General features: G+C 41.9%; 6 protein-coding genes across 6 annotated transcripts; all 6 read right to left on the reverse strand.

The window, feature by feature from the left end:
- Positions 1-832: 832 nt before the first annotated feature.
- EAE97_010570 (uncharacterized protein) lies at positions 833-2,223 on the reverse strand (the record flags this gene model as incomplete). Its single annotated transcript, XM_038881085.1, has 4 exons — positions 833-1,582; positions 1,634-1,741; positions 1,791-1,973; positions 2,035-2,223. The coding sequence occupies 4 exons, from the start codon at positions 2,221-2,223 to the stop codon at positions 833-835; spliced, it is 1,230 nt and encodes a 409-aa protein (XP_038727946.1).
- Positions 2,224-2,878: 655 nt separating this feature from the next.
- On the reverse strand, positions 2,879-4,823 carry EAE97_010571 (uncharacterized protein; the record flags this gene model as incomplete). Its single annotated transcript, XM_038881086.1, has 2 exons — positions 2,879-4,678; positions 4,752-4,823. 2 exons carry the CDS (start codon positions 4,821-4,823, stop codon positions 2,879-2,881), a joined length of 1,872 nt encoding a protein of 623 aa, XP_038727947.1.
- A 658-nt stretch (positions 4,824-5,481) lies between these two features.
- Positions 5,482-6,955, reverse strand: EAE97_010572 (uncharacterized protein; the record flags this gene model as incomplete). The annotated part of the gene is made up of 3 exons (XM_038881087.1): positions 5,482-6,438; positions 6,509-6,709; positions 6,761-6,955. 3 exons carry the CDS (start codon positions 6,953-6,955, stop codon positions 5,482-5,484), a joined length of 1,353 nt encoding a protein of 450 aa, XP_038727948.1.
- Positions 6,956-7,248: 293 nt separating this feature from the next.
- Positions 7,249-8,238, reverse strand: EAE97_010573 (uncharacterized protein; the record flags this gene model as incomplete). The annotated part of the gene is made up of 2 exons (XM_038881088.1): positions 7,249-8,013; positions 8,086-8,238. 2 exons carry the CDS (start codon positions 8,236-8,238, stop codon positions 7,249-7,251), a joined length of 918 nt encoding a protein of 305 aa, XP_038727949.1.
- A 420-nt stretch (positions 8,239-8,658) lies between these two features.
- On the reverse strand, positions 8,659-10,387 carry EAE97_010574 (uncharacterized protein; the record flags this gene model as incomplete). The annotated part of the gene is made up of 3 exons (XM_038881089.1): positions 8,659-9,876; positions 9,929-10,144; positions 10,202-10,387. 3 exons carry the CDS (start codon positions 10,385-10,387, stop codon positions 8,659-8,661), a joined length of 1,620 nt encoding a protein of 539 aa, XP_038727950.1.
- Positions 10,388-11,459: 1,072 nt separating this feature from the next.
- Positions 11,460-12,284, reverse strand: EAE97_010575 (uncharacterized protein; the record flags this gene model as incomplete). The annotated part of the gene is made up of 1 exon (XM_038881090.1): positions 11,460-12,284. The coding sequence occupies one exon, from the start codon at positions 12,282-12,284 to the stop codon at positions 11,460-11,462; it is 825 nt and encodes a 274-aa protein (XP_038727951.1).
- Between the last annotated feature and the right edge of the window lie 2,280 nt (positions 12,285-14,564).

The following is a 14,564-nucleotide window of genomic DNA, read 5'->3' on the forward strand; positions in this document are numbered from 1 at the left end:
CATATACGATCTTGATTCGTATTCGTGATTATGAGAATATAATGAAAGCTATCCCTCTGCATGTTATCTATCTATTTATCTATCCATCAACAGGAAGTTTATTATTCATCAGTCAAGCGTGAGCAATTGAAAGCAAAGCGAGCCTATCGATAAAATGTGCTTATTTGTTGTAATCACAAACGAGAGTAAGGGGGGAAAGTTAAATTGGGCTGGGTCAGGTTGTTGAAATATGTTTATCGTCGGCTACTAGAGATGGGTGTTACGGGTGGGTAATAGGTAGACAGGTATGGGGTAGGTATGGGATAGGTATGAATGAGAAATTGGGGACAGGACGGGATGGGGAGAGGGTGAGAATATGAGTGGATGTATGGGGAGTCGGTGTGTGAATGGGTAGATAGAAGAATCGCTTTTTTTCTGCGCACCTGAAGGCAGATCTGGTCTGAGGTACTAGAGATCCTAGGTCCACGGCTGTGGTAGTATTCACAGTTCATGCATGTATGTATGTATGTATGTATGTATGTATGTATGTATGTTTGTTTGAAAGACAGGTGTTTTCTAAGATTTCGCAGGTTCATTATGAATAAATGTGACGTTTTTTATAAGTAAAATAATTTCTTATTAAACTAATTTTGCACAATCTAATGTGGCAAAACGCATGCCGTCTGTATGCTGGCTGCTATGAATGGTTTGGTTCCTCGGAACCAAGGACTATTCATTTGATCAAAAGGAAAAAGCACTCTAGGAATGTATCGAGCAACTTCTACCACCAGGATTCTTGTGCCTTCGCTGACTCAAAGCTTTCCGTGTTGCATTGACTTCTTCTTGGAAGATTTCATGGCGAAATCAATCGGGATCGTTTGGAGCACCGAGCTTTCTCGCATTTAACAGTTTCCCAAACTATTCTCCTCATTGCACTGCGATCATTCTTTGCTTGCTTGACAATGAAGACAAGGTTTTCGTATATTTTGGTCGATAGGGATGAGTTTGCAGTTGCCAACATATCCTTGCATATCTTGAAAAGCTTTTCGAAGAGGCCATTGAAAGTTTCATCATTCTTGGGGCTGTGGGTGAATTCCATGTTCGAGTAACATCGATGCATTGTCGAGTGCATGTTGAGAACTTCGACGAGAACTGGATCGGGGCTAGCTTTGGAAAGTGAGATAATCTTCGCCCATTTGTCTGGAGTGACACCATACGAGTTTGTGAAATCCTTGTAGCGCTCCCCTCCAATGTTCCAACTAGCACGATTTGGATCGATTATGAATAGAGCGAAATCTGTCTCGACGTCTCCTTGATGACATGCATTATTACGAACATCGTTCACCTTTTTAACGGCTAGAGGGCGGCCTTTGATGCCATGGAATCCGCCGTCGTCGCGGAAACTGTGTCCAGAATTGTGGTATCCTTGGCGGACAAGAGAACAAGAGTTTGCGACCACTTTGTAGTATTGGATGTTTGCATTGAGTTGTTTCATTCTTTCTTTGAAAGTGGTGTTTTCTTGTCGGACCTCGTTATAGAGGGACTGCCATTTAGCGATGGCTGTTTTGTCTTGCTCCTTTTCAGCTTCAAGTTTGATCACGGTCTGTTTTATGGCCTCGAGTTAGTTCTGGAGATCGCGCTTGTCTTCAAGGACCTGCGCAATAGTGGCTTTGTCATCCGGGCTCTCGGTAGGTAGAGTGAGAGAGGATATGGTCTCAGTGGCGGAAATTTCAAGAATGGTAGTAACTTCAAGATTGAATTCCTTGTGAAAGTTAGCTTTGCACATCTCATGGAGCTATATCGATTCTTACATCAAAATTATTTTTCAAATGTTCCTTCTGGATAGCATTACGCTCTCTTTCTGCGGTAATGAATTTCAGATTGTTTTCTTCAACATGCGAGGCAGAGATCTCCTTTGGTTTTTGGAGTGGCAGATTGAGACCCAGTTCGGTGTTGATTTCTTGAATATCCTTGTTGGTATTTTCGACCATTTTCTGGCCAACATTGTTAGTGAACAGCTCAAAGTGACAGAAGATAATGATGAGGTTTACTTACAGAATACTTCGAAGAAAGATAATCAATGAAAGCCTTCTCCTTTTCTGGAAGAGTTCTTTGAATATTCTCCTTGAACTTTCTTCCGCAGCGATCGATGACATCTCTTCCAAGCTCTTCAAACTTCGAAATGAGTTCTTTCACAACGAGAGCATTACTTGTAGTGCCTGGTGGCGGAACTTGAGCGTGCATGATCGCGGAATGGCACGCTGATCTTTGAAATCGAAGATCTTAAGAAAACTAAAAGCAATCAAAAGCTGTTGGGGAGGAAAGGAAAGTTTGTTTTGGTTACAAAGTCGCGTGTGGGATATAATTCAAGAAAATGCTAAGCGAGAAATCCATTTGAGGCTAACTGATAATTTCTACTGTGTCCGAAGACGAAGCGCTTGCCCTTTCAATCTTGAGAGCAAAGCTGAGAATTCTCATTTGTTTGAATATTAGTTGGATTTCTGTGGCAAGTGTGTAGTGCTATTGTTACGTCGTTGCTTAGTGAATATAGATTCCTGGTTGATTGTTAGTAGCGGGGTAATTTACACATGAAGGACATGACACACTGTCACTTAATCCAACAGCCTTGCGGTCTCACCTTCAGCGGGTTGGATAGGTTGAAGAAGAGTCACCCATAGTTGCAATTGAAATCTTCACTTGTCTGGTTAACATGTGCATTATAGTCAAGTGTTGTTTTCATTCTAGATCTTATTTTATCATTTTGCTGATACCGCTTTCATCCTTCATTTCCCTATTCAAAATTAGATCAAAGCCTCAGTTTCTACTGTTTGAAAGAATCGATCAGAGAGAATTTAATCGAACTATTTATGGGTCCATTGACATGTGCAGGCTAGTTGGCTCAGGATTCAGAAACCGACTCAGAAACCGAATACTCAGAACTTGATTCCTCTGAACCCGATTCCTCAGAAACTATTTGCTCAGTCACCGGTTCCAATGTTGCATCCCTCTGCATTCTCTTAATATCCTGCACTATCTCCAACATCTCATTGAATGTCTGAATTTGGTCTTCCCCATCCTGCGAGTCGAAAATACGACCTTTCTCCACCGCGCTAGATGCGTCAATCGTATAGAATTGAAGCAAACCCTGAGTGAAAAAATTCTGAAACAAAGAGTCTCGAGTCTCGGAAAGTGTCTTTTCAGTAAAAGAACCAGATTCCACAAGCATAGCGTGCATATTGAACATCTCATCGAGTCTGTCAGATACTTTGTACAAGTGTCGGTATTCACCAACAGAAACGCCATACATGTTAAGGAACATTTCGTGACTGATGACGGGACCGCTCACAATTTCCCTCTCACTTAGAAGAATAGAGGCTAGATGTGCATCAATGTGACCTCCAGTTGCGGCATAATTTCCATTGTGGACAAGACTTTCGTTGAATGGAAGATGACTGTTGCCGAGTGTTGTAAAAACGCCATCGCGCTTGATTCGCTTCATATTTTCAGCGTTTCGTGCTAAGATAGGAAGGCCAACCTCTTCAACTATAACACAAAGTCGGTCTCTGTCTCCTTCTATCTGTGCTAAATCGTGTACCAGTTGTTCGCGCATTTCATCAGCGTCGTCTAAAGTGTTCTTATATTCTTGAAGAGATTCTTCACTGAAAGAAATGTCGGAAGCTAGTCTTGCAATCGTGGCTTGGGTTTCGATTTTGAAGCGATCAAAATTTCCCTCCCATTCTTGGACTTTTCGCTCGGTAGTCTGGATTTGGAGTCTGAGGGATCTGTTATCCTCAAGTGCTGCCCTATGACTGTCTTCTTCTGTCTGCGTGTCTTCATCAAATAAACCACCCAAGACGTTGGAAGATTGTTCTCTATTGAGTGTTGTTCTATGACTATCTTGTGCTGTCCGATTGTATTCACTGAAGATACGACTAGGTCTAGTCGAGGATTCGTCTCCGTAGATCGTAGCCCAAGAGCTATCTCGATTTTGTGGAGCGTTCTCGACGAAAGGATCAGCAAGTGGAGTTTCAGCTACAAATGAAACCTGATCGCTATCCATGGAAATCGGCGAAGGAGGAGCAAGTGGAACGTGGCCTGCAACACTGTCATTGCGCATTATGGCGAGTTTCTGCTTTCGAATATCCTCTTTGGTTGATAGTAGCACAGCTTTTGTTTCTTGAGCAATAGAACGCTTGGTCCTAACATACATTTCCTTGCGCATGGCTAGGTTTCTGTCTCGGCTAGCTTGACTCGGATGTACAATTGAATCGTCTACTCTTCCCACAGCGTCAAACCAAAGTTCAGCTCTCGACTTAACCTTATCATCCCGGAGATTGAGGATTTCTCGATCAATAGCAGATTCTCTAGCGATTAGCTTTTCGAGAAGGGCTTCATGTGTATCTGGAACAGAAGAAGTCCCTTGAATGTCCCCCTCGATAATTTTATTCAATTCTCTCAGATCATCCCGATCATGTTTGATGGTATCATGAAGCTCTTGGATTTGTGTGCGCAGCTCTTCAACTTCATTCTTCATCTTCGACTCGGATGATTTGTGGTCCTCAAGCTCAGATTTGGCTTGCTCATGCTGATTTATCAAGACGGATATGGCTTTCTTGGATTCGTTGGTTATGTAAGAGCTGGGTCTTTCGGTAGTAGGCTTGGAGCGGTTAACATTTTGACTAAGGAGAGCGAGTGGTCGCTAGATAGGAAAAAAATCAGTACTGATAGATTGGGAATTTGTGATTTTGTGGCGAGGTTGAGATATTACTTACTCTGATATCCTCTTGAATGGAGGATTTGATGCCCTTGACTTTCTTAGTGGTAGAAGGACCAAGGAAAGTCATGGTGTGCAGACTTTCAGTGGTGGTTAGTGATTGAAGTTTCGATGTCGAAGTGGTGATGTCGATATTTTGGTGCCGGTGTATTGATGTCGATGAACTGATGTCGAAGATAGTTTGAGAAATAGGAAGTTAGATTTAGTTCGTGCATGGTTCTTAAATATCTAAGGGACGAATAGTCTACTACTACAGAGTGCCTAATTCTTTCAAGTACGGCTCTTAGATAGCAATATTATAACCGTACCTGAAGCAATCTTCACGGAAACAGCGAACTTATAGGCTAATCGGTTAGTTAATTCGGAAGACCGTAGAACTTCAAGAGACCTTAGAGCCCAAATCAGACATGGGAAGTTTGAAAATTTGGAGGCTGGGAAGTAGCTAGATAGAATAAAAAGGGAGAATTGAATCCGTGAGCTGGAATGGATATGGTAGCAGTAGCACACTGTTCAATAGCAGACATGTATCATCAGATAGCACCTGCAATTAGTCACCTAAATATTGAGCGGCGCTTTGTTATGATCGTTTCTGATTTTGCCCTTCGCCATAATGCAACCGTAGATATGTGTTTGCTCGAAAGCTTTCCACAGGCTTGCTTATTTCATCTTAATTTGGCTAACTAATTAGAGTTATTCTCTGTTCAGACTACAACCAATCTCTTAAACCTTTACTCGCCTCTGAGTCTTTGCTTCTTTAGGCCAACAATGTGATCAGCTATATTTCCCATGGTGATAAGGTGTGCATCGATGATTTGGTCATTATTGAATGCATCTTGTGCCTTAGCTACCGATCCTGATTGTCCAAGATATTCTTGATAAATAGAATCACACTCAAATCGTAGACCGTCAAACCTATAATCCATTCCCTGATCGTGTGAAAGTTCGGAGAACGACAAACAGTGCGACATTGTGCCTCTTAAATCCGCTATTTCGACAAATTTGGAGCCAAGACGATACTTGCCATCTCTTCCTTGAGATACCTCGTCGACAGAGACACCATAAATACGTAAGAAAAGCGATTCATAGCCATCTTTGAACTTGTTGTGTATGTTATTCCGAATCATGAAGGCATCCGTTCGGACATCTCCACCATGTACAGCAGCTGAGCCACGCTCAATAGCGTTCACATCGGTGGCTTTAAGACCACGTACTGCTGTATAATTGCCACGATTGTTGCGTCGAGTTGCTTGGTTCAGAAAGCGAAGGCGGACATTAACGGCAAGTGTACGAAGATCATGATTTGGATGATTCTTCCCATTCAGCTTGTATTCCAGGCTCTCCATCTCTGTGTATGCATCGGTAAGCGATGCCTGTGTCGATTCAAGTTCATCCTCGGTAGCAGAAAGTCTCAAAACGAGTTCAGCCTTTTCATCTTCAACTTGTTCCAATTTCTGCTTCAAGGTTAAGATTTCTTGTGATGAGGTACCACCAGTGTAGTACCCAAGGCTTCTAACACGTCCTAATTCATACTCGACCTTTGCAATTTCTAATTTGAGAGAAGCATTTTCGGCCAAAGCGGTGACTAGCGACTGAGCATGGTCGGTAGAAGCTTCATTGTTATTGTCGATAGTGGAGATCATAGAATTTGGAGTATCAAGAAGGATGCCGATACTTTTCAAGATATCCTAAATCACAGACCACCAGTTAGCAACTACTATCTATTAAGCTGTGAGAATCACGATGATACTTGCTTACCTTTTTTTGCTCGTGGTAAGTATAAATATTTCTAGACTTCTCGGTCATAAGACTCTCGGCCATATTTTTCATGCTTTCTTCCCATGCTTTGTTGATACTGTGCTCATCATCTTGCGTTCCTAGAGTTACTTCGATATCATCATGTGTGAGTTTCATCGAATTTAGTAGAGTCTGGCCACCGGAAAGTAATCCAAGGAAGCTCTTTAAAATAATTAGTAATTTATCGAAATGACTTGGTGTAGTAGATTTTACCTTGAACAATTGATTAACGCTCTCATACCAGATATCTTTTCTGGCTGCAAAGTTGTTCAGCTTCTGCTGATGCTCGTACTTGGTACGTAGAAGATTGATATCGATAGCGATGGATTTGTCGTGCAATTTCAAGAGTTGACTTTCATCTTCGTTCAAGGTGGCGAGGGCGTCTCGAGAAAGATCGGGATCCAACATTGTGAAGAGTATGAGATGAAGATCGAGAACGGGAATTGGAGTTGGTCTGCTCAAGATTCTAAAAGATACGAGAAGTAATAAGTATCCCCACCCTCAAGCTAATCCATTCTTAATCTACTCCATTCACTTTCGGGGGATTAATTGAGAGTGAATTGTCTCGATTGTTTGTGATGTAAAGGAAAGGTAACATTGTGGATCTTATTTATTCACTCGCTAGTTCCACATACACAAGTATCATCAATGCAGAAGGACACGGGCAAATAAGATGTGATGGATTGAGAAAGACTTTCTTTTCAAAAGCTATATTCAATACCTCGATGACTGTTTCTCCATCTTTTGTCTAATATGCTGACTTCATCTACAATCTTGCGCATCAAAATCATATTATCTTCTACCTTGAGGTCTTTGTCGAACAATCTCGGGTTTTTATGCGCATTCATCGCATCGACCATATTTCCTACCTTCCGAAACAAGGAAGAAAAGAGGTCATCGTGGCTTGTAGATCTAGTCGAATCTGTGAATGAGAAACAAAATGACATTGTACCTCGTAGATTGAGAGCCTCTGTGACCTTACTGGATAAGGTAAAAGATATGAAAAGGGGTTGGCTCAGTCTAAACCCGTAAATGTTGTGAAAAAATGCTTCATACGTTTGTAAATGCTTATGTCCCAATCGATAGAGACTATAGTCCGCTTTTATATCACCCCAGTGACAAGCGATGTTTCCCTGCTTAATAACCTTCATATCGACCTCTCCACGAATATTCGTAAATTTATCCTTTCCTTCCCCAAAGATCCTACGACCCTCGGCATGCTCCAGAGCACGGCAACGAACAGCAGCGCCCACTCTTGCTAAATGCTTTAGAAATGGCATTTTCCCCTCAAGCTCCAGGAATTTGGACTTGTACTCATCCAGCTGTTGTTGTAGTCTTGCCTCTCTATCTTTGTAAGTCTTGTGTTCCTGCTCGAAGCTGTTGTGTTGAGCAATCAGTTGTGCCTTGAGAGCGCGAATTGCAGCTTCAGCATCAGCGACTTTATGATAACGAGAGATAATGCGGTTCTGTTGCAAAAATAGGTCAACCATCTTCCTTCAAATTGAGCTATGAGTAGAAAATTAGGATAGTAAACTTACTCCAACTTTGCAAAGAGGGGCAGCCAGCAGCTTCCAAATATAAAGACAAATTCGTCCGAGAAGTTTCTTTGACATTCGAACCACTGTTGTCAATCGGCATTTTCTGATACCTAGATTGGTGGGAGCTTTGGATTGCACTGATGTTGAAGACATGACGTGGTGAATTTTGCTGAGCTATGCATGTATGATGAAGGCAAAAGATGTAGACCAGAAACATTTTTTTTTTCTCAGAAACTAAAATCACCTTGTTATCTTCAAATTTTTATCGAGACTCTTAGCTCGGTTGCTGTGATTTAACTCTCACTTTCAGGTCGTCGGATGGTACGTTGATGCGCTTTTATGCTAGTTGAATTAGACGAAGCTACCTAGTTATCTTAATCGCTATCCACCCTATAACTATACTCATCACCGTAAATCAACTTTAGCACAGTGTATATACCCACACCATGCTATGGTAGACCTTTGCTCCGTGAAATCCTTACTCGTCTTTCTTGATCTTCATGTATACCTTTTTCTAACACCACTGCCACCACAGACATCAGTTCCAGCCCTTAGTCCTCCACCGCCCCACTCTCAAATGTATTTACCACCAACACCGCCACCTGTGAATGACGCCGAACGATGTCCACCAGTCCTGGTTCTTTCGACAAGGGAGTCACATATTCCGCGCATCTTGTTACAAGCTTCAGTAACTCTAAGATCGCCACTGAATGTCTTGGCTGCTTGGAGAGCTGATGTTGCTCTTCGATCAATATCTTCGTACTCTCTTTCACAATATGCCGACAAAGCCAAGAATTTATCGTCGGCGTCCTTATCAGGCGTGTGTCTCGTGAAACATCCTAGGTGTGCCATAGTTCCTCTCAAGTTCGCCATCTCGGTAACCTTGCATTGTGGAGCATACTTGTCAGAGCAGCCCTTTGTAACCTCGCTAAATGCAACTCCGTAAATGTCTTTGAACGTTTGTTCGTACTTGACTCTATGACTTGAGTTGATACTTAGAAGAGCCGCATCTGCTCGAATGTTTCCTCCGTATAGACTACTTCCATCAATATTTGTACTCTTAGCACCAAGATCCATATTAAGCTCTGGGTTAGAACTGCTAGAAACAATTCTGTGATGAGTATGATGGCGTATGACAGGATATTCATGCGCCTTAGAAAGTTGCAAGAATTCGAGACGAGTTCCGACTCCGACATCTCGGAGAATATTGTGTGGCTCCCTACCACTCTTCATGTTCTCCAAGGATCTAGTCAAATCTCTAACTTCCTCACGCAACTGCTCACTAGTATCATCGAAGGTAACTTTGCGTGCTGATGACCACCACGATCGTGGCTGTGGCTTTGATTGTGTCTGAGCTTGTGTTTGTGATTGGATTCGTGCCTGTGCTGATTCCAGTTCAGATTCCAGCTTTCTATTTTCTTCTGCATATCTTCTATTTGTCTTGACATGCTCGTCTCTATTCTCTGCAATCTGTTCTAGGAGCTTCTGTGTTGAATCCAGAGATTCAGAAATCTCTACATTCTCTTGGATGAGTTTGTAGTTTTCATATTCGATGGTTCTGTACTGTTCCCTAGCTTCTGCGAGCTGTTTCTGTGCAGCACGAAGTTGATCCGAAAGTCGAGAATTTTCCCTCTCGAGCTTTAAGTCTGGCGTCGGTTGGCGAAAGGATGTATGATAGGTAACATGCGCTGGAGTTGTGTGGGCGCTGTAGCCCAAATCACTGAAGCACGCGTCAAAGGATTCATCTCTCGGACTGAAGCCTAGAATGCGATTCTTTTCCCTCAAAATATCCTGTACAGATCATCAGTATAGAGCGATTGGCAAGGATACCAATAAAACTTACACGTAATCGAGAGCCAAACTCCTCTCTACTATGCTCCCAATCAGCCATTTCTCTCTTCTTCTGCTCTTCGTATTTTGCCGCATCATATAAATCAATAGCCCTCTTCACATCATGTGAGCTTGTTTTGGGGCCAATCCTAACCGTACGTCTTTTGCCGTGTTTATCTTGGATTGTAATTTCGGCCGGCGTTAAGAGAGCACTGTTCTGTGAGGCATTCTAAATTACATGTGAGTTATTGATCTTCAAACCATACAGAGTTATCGAGTAACTAACGATGATCATGTCGCTCCATCTTTCCTTGCTACCATACTTATCTTCGTGAATCTTTAAGGCACTACTCTTCATGCGATAGAAATTCTCGAGCTGGACCAGTTCAATTTTTTCGTTTTGTCTGTTGAGCTCAGCAACTTTATCTCTATCTCTCTCATGATCTCTTCTCAAATCTTTTTCGGACGTCATGATACCGGAACTGGCCAGTAAAAGGAGACACTGGTTGATAAGGCAAGTCTTCTTTGACTTCTGGGTGGGTATGTCTTTGGAAATCTCCAGATGTTCTTAAGACAAGAATCAAAGTAAGAGAAATCGAAGTTGTGGTTGCTTGTTCAAATATTTCTAGAGCAAATGTTGAACAAATTAGGTCCGAGCTCCAGGCTACTTACTCTACTTGACTACTTGTTAATAGTCATAATTCACACACGTCACTATTCCTAGCCAATGTGGTTCCCTACTTGTTCCGTTTTGGATTCACCGCATTGAATTATATCCCTATCAGATTCAAAACCAATCTGTACCTAAGCAACTTGCCTAGAGGATGTCTCCCTCGCTTTCTCATGATCTTTAATTGGTCGTCATTAAATCACAAACAGTTTCCATCTTTAAACTTCTCCCAAGAACAAACAAACTTTGCGAGACAGAACTTTTAGACAATATCAATTGGACTAACATACAAGTCCAAAGTCCTTGTTCAGTAAATTGTCACCTTTATTCCCATCTAACCACTGCTGTATCGAAAAAAGTGAATGAGAAAAATTCAAAAGGTCGAGCTAGTTAAAAGTTTGACCACCTGCAGCTCTGGATCACAGCAAATCATGGATTCACTCTATGCTAGTGATTAAGCGAGGCCCCTTTCTAACTTCACTCCCCACCTCAGATGATAACATTTGAGAACCTGAGATGAATGTATACAATGGGAACTCATCCAGTATTTCTCCGCAAAATTTTAATCGAAGATTCTTTATGAACGGTGCAATTACCCTCATTTATATTATTACATTGAAATTGAACCCGCATATATCCTTCTCAAGTGCTTGGCAAACTTCGGAATCTAGTTGACAGTGTATATAATCGAAATCGAGAAAGATTGAACAAGCATATCCAAGGAAGTGGCGGCGATGATGTTTTTTCAATTGAGTAATCGTTGCGACAGGATGACGAAAACGTTGGAGCTCTCAAAATCATCTCATTAGTAAAATTCAATGGAACATTGAGCCGAATCAATTGGAAACTCACATTTAGATCAAGGTAAAGGGCTTTAACCTCTTCTAGGTCTCTTGCCACGATGTGGATGAGGAGGGCTGGAACGATTTTGACGAAATGGTGGAGTTTGAGGAGGTCCATAACTAGAGGAAGGTGTCCCTGGGTTGGTGCCATGCGTGAAAGCACCCTGCCGTCGGGATTTTGCGATAATGAGGTCTGCGAACTCTCCAAGTCTCCGCAAGTGTCGTGCAACGTCCTCGTCTTTCTCAAATGCCTCATCTCCTAGCTCTATGCGCTTATTCTTCAGAAAGTCCATGCTATCGCCTGCAGCTTGTTTTTCCCGAATCGACATCGACCCGTTATTCAAGGCATAAAGCGAAACAATACTACCCTGATGATCAATTGCTTGAAGCATGCGTGGTGGCATATCCCCATAATTGTGAGGAGATAAGCCGTCGTAAATGAGACCGTAAACCTCTTCCAGTTGTCTCTTTTCGCGGTCTGTAAGATAGTCCCCAGTAAATAGCGTAGCATCTACAGCGCCGTATGCTCTATGTGCCGCGTCATTTCCTCTTTGAACGATCTTGGCATCGAAATTGAGTTTATGGAGACCCATAACCTGAGCTTTGGCATGTTCAAGAAAACGGACTCGTACAGCAACGCCAATCCGAGCCAACGTGCTTGTATTTTTGCGTTGGATCTCCATTTCGATTTTCATATTCTTTATTTCTTGCTTCAGGGCCTTTCGTTCGGTCTCGACGATTTTGGCATGTTCGTCTGCATCCTCCAATTGTTGTGTTTTATCTTTTATCTCCCGGGCTTGCTCAATTATGCGGGCTTCCAGCTGTTGGCATCTGTCTATCCAATATGCTGAGTCCATGTTAATTCGAGCAATCAGACAACTAGATATTTATCGGATAGGGATTCCGTCAATTTCGATTATGAACCTGCGCACTTGTGGAGTTATGGGCCAAACAAAAGCATAATTATGAAGGGTACTAGGGTTTGCGTCCAAAAAGACATCACATTTGTGTGTATATCAATATTTGTGTCACGTGAGGTAGACTTTGAAATCTTAAAAGACGCATATATTTCCATCCCAGCCTTCTTACAACCATAGCTTTTCTCACTTTTGAATACAGAAAGCAAAAATAGTTGCACCAAAATCAACTGCATTATACCTTGCGTTCACCCTTCTAGGATATATATTCAAGTAGTAAGGGGGACTATCAAGTTACGGAGGTATAATTCCATGGATCTAATATGAGCTAATTAACCAGCTATTTTTCATTTGATGTCATTGTGGGGGACTTTTTGTCTACTCTGCCGAACATTTGGGACGACATGGGTATTAGACGGTCATATGCACCAGATAAAAGATTAGATTGGTTATGATATGAACGATAGGCTTGAAGGAATTGTTATTCTCCTGAAGAATGAAAGCTAAAGGTAATTTTTGACAGGTGTTCGGAAGTTAAATATAACAGTAATTTAACAACAGCAGACTAAAGAAGCTTTAACAGAGAATCGCAAGTGTGATTATCACGCGAGAAATATCACCTGTCATGATCAATATTCTACCAAAAATAGCACTGCGAATATCACGGGAAAAAAATCGAAGAGTGTCAAGAGTAGATAGGCTCTGTGATAGTGAGTGCGGGCTGGGGACAGGTAGTATTCAAAAAGTTATCTGCGGTATTTGAACTTTGCACGTGTATAGGGGGTTAATCAAGCTTTGGAAAGGAATTTTGGTGCGATGTATCTAGTAAGTTTCGACTTGGGATAATTGGCATTCTATGAGCTGCTGGACATAGGAAAGCGGCACTCTTGTTTATTTTTCTCTAGTTCTGACATCGAGTTACCAAGTGGTAAGTACACATCAAATGTGTCAAAATTTGTTAGTAAATTGTTTCTGGCTTCATATTTTCTTGCTGAAATTAGAAAGCGGAGGAAAACTATCAGTTTGAAATATCATGGTAAAAGACTGTTATATTAGCATGGCAGAGAAAGGCTGTTTATCACTTGATATTGAATTGGGAATAATTAAGATATTAGGAAAAGACGACGTCTAGTCGTTTGATTTGATTCGAGTTGCGAGCACCACTAGGGCTCAAATTCCATGAAGTCCAGCTTCATGAAAACCTTTTACCCTCCCCTCCCCTCCCCTCATCTCCCATCCCCGGATCGCCGATCCAAAACCTAACGCCGGCTGGCGCCAGCATTGTTGGAGTTGGATTGATCGAGCTTGATCGGGATGTTTCCATACTCAGGAGTCGATGGAGTGGGGGCTGGGAAGGTTGGCATAAGTCTATACTCACCTGGGCGGACCTCGACCATGGTGAGGTTGACTTGAGAGTTGCTGGAAGGCATGATGTAGGAAGCTGAAATTGCGAGACCTAAAAGTTTCGAAATATTTCTTGAAGTATTTCTGGAAAGATATGGAAAGTAAAGGCTGTTGTTGGTAATGCTGTTACTGGCTAAGGATGATTGGAATGAACTGGAGGAGAAACAGTTAAGTGATATATTCGACAGTTGTATACTAGGCTGCTATCAGTTGTTTCGGCACAATTTCTGATGTTCAGAAACAATGCGATTGTGTGTTGGCCTTTGTGGTGTACTGAAAAGTTCGATCCGCCATCTCGGAAACAATGGCATTGTCTATAAGTCTTTGCCCAACTACACAAAGAAAGTGAAGCGAGTCTTTCAGATTTCTCAAAATTATCACTATAAACAGCATACGACAAAGAGACACTGCATAGGGTTGTTCTCTAATCATTGCTGTCAAAGGAGAAGAGTTAGAGAGTCGGATTCAATTTTCCAATGACTTGAGAAGAAAACTTTCGTCTCAACTAGATACGAGAACTAGTAACGGTCCCCCATATGCTAGAATTCACAATTATCTGAAATATTGCTCACATTCCCGCTTTGTTCTTGAGATTAATGTATGCAAGCGTTTAGGATTATCAGTAAATGATAGATCCAGATAGCTGTCATTACACAGACAATGTGTCTATTTCAAGAAAGCCGCAATACTTGCTACTACCATGCAATTTTACATCTACAGATCACTTCAAGAAACAGTCGATTCTAACATGTTAGCCAGTACGCGGCGAAGCCAGGTTCACAGTATAGACTTCTTTTCACAACCGAACCACAAGAG

The sequence above is a fragment of the Botrytis byssoidea genome, assembly GCF_014898295.1.
Source record: "Botrytis byssoidea strain MUCL 94 chromosome Unknown BBYS_029, whole genome shotgun sequence".
Lineage (NCBI taxonomy): Eukaryota > Fungi > Ascomycota > Leotiomycetes > Helotiales > Sclerotiniaceae > Botrytis > Botrytis byssoidea.